Source organism: Poecilia formosa, unplaced genomic scaffold (genome assembly GCF_000485575.1).
Source record: "Poecilia formosa unplaced genomic scaffold, Poecilia_formosa-5.1.2 Scaffold422, whole genome shotgun sequence".
Lineage (NCBI taxonomy): Eukaryota > Metazoa > Chordata > Actinopteri > Cyprinodontiformes > Poeciliidae > Poecilia > Poecilia formosa.
Genome location: NW_006800361.1, coordinates 490,413 through 495,136, shown reverse-complemented (window position 1 = coordinate 495,136; position 4,724 = coordinate 490,413). Strand labels below are relative to the sequence as shown.

At 45.7% G+C, this 4,724-nt stretch overlaps 1 protein-coding gene across 1 annotated transcript in view; it reads right to left on the bottom strand.

Moving 5' to 3' along the window:
- The window catches only part of LOC103155362 (echinoderm microtubule-associated protein-like 6), a 51,265-nt gene that overhangs the window by 7,855 nt on the left and 38,686 nt on the right, over window positions 1–4,724 (bottom strand). The window contains exons 29-36 of the mRNA XM_016663461.1: window positions 4,558–4,687; window positions 4,344–4,442; window positions 2,859–3,032; window positions 1,892–2,100; window positions 1,592–1,749; window positions 704–818; window positions 443–631; window positions 99–271 (exon numbers count right to left, since the gene is read on the bottom strand). Coding sequence (XP_016518947.1) covers window positions 99–271; window positions 443–631; window positions 704–818; window positions 1,592–1,749; window positions 1,892–2,100; window positions 2,859–3,032; window positions 4,344–4,442; window positions 4,558–4,687 — 1,247 coding nt within the window. The remainder of the gene's footprint in view (window positions 1–98; window positions 272–442; window positions 632–703; window positions 819–1,591; window positions 1,750–1,891; window positions 2,101–2,858; window positions 3,033–4,343; window positions 4,443–4,557; window positions 4,688–4,724) is intronic.

Here is a 4,724-nt window from a genome sequence, read left to right as displayed (position 1 = left end):
CCTGACTGGTCCTGACTGGTCCTGACTGGTCCTGACTGGTCCTGACTGGTTCTGACTGGTTCTAACTGGTCCTGACTGGTTCTGACCGGACCTCGTACCGGATGTCCTGCAGGCCGGCGCTGCGGTCCCGTTTCTTGGTCCAGATCTTCAGGGAGTTGGCGAGGAGGAGGAGGAACTCTCCGTTCTTCATCCCGACGGCCAGCATCTCTCCGTCGGAGCTGAAGCTCACGCAGCGAGCGGCGTGGCCGACACACACCTTGTTCAGGAGTTTCTGACAACAGATCTGGACGTCAGCCACATGCTGGACTGTCGTTTCGTTATGGAGCTACAGAATGATCCATGTTTTATAAACTGTATTTTAGAGGCATAAATCGACTTCATAAGCTCCGATAAGCTCAGGGATGCAGACCGGATGTAAGGCTTCATCATGGCGGTGCGTCACCTTGTCGCTCAGGTCCCACAGCCTGATGGTGGCGTCGTCGCTGGCGGTGACGCAGAGCTCTTTGACCGGGTGGGCAGCCAGACCCCAGATGCCTCCGCGGCCGTGGCTGTCCAGCAGCAGGTTGGACGCCGCGTTCTTCTCCCCGACCTCCAGGATCTCCCCGTCCTTCGTTCCCACCAGGATCTTCCCCTGAGGAAGAGGAGCTGGTGAGGAAGCAGCAGGAGGAAGAGGATGGAGGATGGAGGGGAACGTGAGTCGGACCTTTCCTCTGCAGACGGATCGGACGCACTCCACCTGCTGACCCGTCTCCAGCTGGAAGGCCCGGCAGCGCTTCATCTCCTGGTCCCACAGCTTCACGGCTCCGCCCTCTTTGGTCCTGATGGACGAATCCAGAGCAACGATTCAGATACAGACAACAACTGAAACATCCACCAGGTGAAGGTTTTACACTCTTCTCCTTCCACAGGGATGAAAACAGGAGTTTTCAGGATAATAGAATCATGTTTCATTCACAAAGAACCTGAAAAGACCTGATCCTGATGGACTAAATGTGTCTTTAAAGGGACAGTACCACGTAGTTTCCAAAAACATAGTGCAATTTTATGACACAATCATGTGTCATGCTATATGTGTCAAATGTGACTTAAAAGAAATGTGACTACACAATATAGCAGTTTGAAATTGGGCCTCTGTCTCTTTAAGAAGCTCCTGCTCTCTGAAGTTCCGCCTCCAGGAAGTCGTCCCAACATGGCTCCTCTATTAACCCTTTAATGTTTTCACCAGCAGCTCCTATAATGAGATCAGCAGCTGTTTGCTAATTGCTGCTGGCTAGTCTGAAGGAGCTGGGGAAGCGGTAGCTTGGAAACTGCAGCTGTGAGGTGGAGCTGTGTCCTCGGAGGCGGGGCTAGGTCCACCCAGGCGTTTTGCAGCTGAATGGTTGCCATGGAGATTCAAGGATTGGGGAAACACTTTATAACATTATGTAACACTCAAAAAGGCTGAATTTATATTATACTGCCCATTTAACAGAAGAAGCTCTTTAGTTCTCAGCAGAACCTTTTAAACAAACTTTAGTTCTAAAGCAGGCCCGTTTGGGTCCCGGTTCCTCTCTCGTGAGGCTAAAGCAGTAGCGTATGGAGCTTCACTCACGGCCGCTCCTTCCCTCCGGTGACGATGAGTCCGTCTCGCAGCGTGGTGTACATGGTGAACACCGGCCCCGTGTGGGCCTTCGCCACCAGCCTCAGCAGGAAGTGATGTCGCCACACGTACACGTCGCCGTTGATGGCGCCGGTAAACGTCAGGTTGTTCTGGGAATAAACCCTGAGGTCAGTCTGTTTACCTGCTGCTCAGGTGGGTTAATAATGAGCTGATCTAAGGTTTCTGAATCACAGCCACCTGCAGAGACACCAGGAAAACCTGGACCGGATTTAAGAACAGCAGAGAACTCACAGCACCGAAGGCCACAGAGAGCATGGTCTGCATCCGGCCATCCTCCACCGACCCCACCACTCCTTTCTTATACATCAGCGCGCCGCCAGCCAGAGTCCAGAACTTCACATGTTTGATTCCCACAGAAACAAACTGGGAGTCTGAGTCCGGCCGGAACTCCACCACGAAGATCCGGTCCGGATGTCCGGCTTTACTGCAAACCCGGGATCCTGAAAGAGAAACGGGTTCTGGTTTCTATTGACAGAGAAACGGGTTCCGGTTTCTACCGACTGAGAAACGGGTTCTGGTTTCTACCGACTGAGAAACGGGTTCTGGTTTCTACCGACGGGTAACTCAGAGACGGTGCGACAGAATGAAATATAAGGAAACACAGGAATAAATACTGCACAACTTGATATTTTTAAACATGGATTTGATACTTTAACCTGTCAGATTTACAGATTCTCTTATTTTTCACTATTATTTTAACAAATTAACATCAGTGGTTAAACATCCAAAACGAAATGTTCAGTTTTAGTTTTGATGTTTTTGTTCTAATTTTAGTTAAATGTTTATTAACTTGATCTAAGCAAACAGATTTTTTCTTATTTTTTTAATTAATTTTTTTACAGAATTTATTAATATAAATAACACAATAGGTTTTTCTGTTGAAACATAGAAAAAACAGTTTATTCAAAATTAAAAATGAAGAGAATCAAAATGTGTAACAAGAATATATTTAGTCATATTTCTACATTTCTTTTTTTATACATTTATTGTTTTTAGAAATTATTTAATTCTGTAGGTATAATTTTAAATTAATGTTAAATTAATCTAAAATTAATTTAACATTTTTATTAGTAAACATGTTTGCTGAGTTTTTACAAAGAAAATATTTAAAAAGTGAAGCTGATCCAGATGAGCCTTCGATTCTCCCAGTGTGTTACTGGTTTTCCTCCCTGTTTACTGGTGATGAACTGGTCCAGACCTTCCTGCCAGCGCCACACGGTGATGGTGTGTTCAGGTTCGACTCCGACAGACAGCAGCAGCTTCCCGGTGGCGCTGAAGTTCACGTATCCGACTCCTTTGGCGTGGCTGGAGCGCAGGACGGACAGCGTCTGTTTGCTCATGGCGTCCCAGACGTGGATGGACGGATTCGTACCTGCATGCGGGAACACACACAGGAAGTGATGTCACACATAAACAAGGTCAGCAGGTCAAACAGCAGCAGCAAAGATTCAGAGCAAACCAAGCAGGATGAGAATGAGAGCAGCCGACAAACATCCTGAAACCAGAACCAGAACCAGCAGAACACAGAGTCCAAATCCCTCAAACATGATGAAAGTTCGTTCATCTTCTAAAAATACAAACAGTTAATGTTAAATTAAGATTAAATGATGGAATATTCCCAGTCAGAGTTCAGATTATAATCCCTCAGCAGGTCTCCTCTGGACTTCAGGCTGTTTGCTGAGATGAGTCGGCGGCAGGTTGGTGAATAATTTACCTGGGATTTCACCGACGTCACCTGACGAGTTGTGATGCGATGAGGCAAATAAGGCCAGCAAAAAACACATAAACACATAAACACATAAACAAAAACAATAAAAACATGCTGAGTTGATTTAAGACTAGAAACATGAAACGGAAAGAACGCTTCAGTTTGCAGTTTCCAATCCTGCTGCTCTTCCTGTCCAACATTTTCACTGATCCAGTTTCCTAGACGATGATACAAAACGACCAGCAGTTACAGATCCATGTTCTTCCTCTGAATCTGTGAAACCATTTCTGACTGTCAGCCTGTTCACTTTTCTAATTACCAATAGGAGGTTTTTAGAAAACAATAAGTTTAGTTTCCAGCTGAGCCGAGTGGCACTGAGGAGCGTTCACAAAAACTATTTACAGTTTAAAGCAGTGTTGATAAATTGATAAATGTTGATAAATGCTGTAACGGCATCTGTTGCAGTAACACTGATAAAAATAAAGTTATTAGTGTGGCTTTCATAATGTGTCTGATGTTCACTGCTGGTTTAACTTTCTGATCACAACTCACACCAGCTTCCTGTGCAGATCCTTCACCAAACAGGGATAATTTACTAACTACAGAATCTAACCTTGTGGTTTCAGCAGGAATATAAAGTTGCCTCCAATTTAAATCTAAATGGAAACATCAGTTTCAACTGAACCATGAATAATAATATCTGCAAATCACAGGAAAACTTCTAACAGCAAATATTTCTTTATTTTCTTCATCTGAACAAAAGTTTGAAACATTTTAAAGTTATTTTCCACTCACTCTGCTTGCACACTTAGAATAGAGCTCAAAGTTTTTCACTTGTTCTTTGCTTCTTTATTTTGTCAGCAGAAATAAAACAGGAAGTAAAAACAGGAAGTAAAAGCAGGAGCAGTTCAGTAGAGATGAGTCAGCAGAGGAACACAGAGCCATGCCGGAGAGAGCAGGTGAGGCGCAGCGTACCGATCTGTCCGCTGGCGATGATGTTCTTGTATTTGGGATGCTGGTTGACGGTCAGACACAGGATGTCGTCGGTGTGCTCCAGGTAGAAACTCTGAGTTCCTGCAGGGCAGAAAGGACTTCAGACCTTCTGTGGTTATAAAACTTTATCTGTTCTGTTGTTTTTCTAGATCTGATCCTGTGCTGCCCGGCGTTTCCCAGCCCGACTGCGTCGTACCGGCGCTCAGGCTGTGAACGATGGCCGTGGCGGCCGTGTGGTAGACGATGTCTGAGCCGTCGTTCAGGTAGTGCAGGTTGTTCCGGCAGTCGAAGCCTCTGAAGCCAAAGACGTGATCCAGAACCAGGTCCTACAACAGAGAGGAAGACGAGGGTAAAGACGATGAA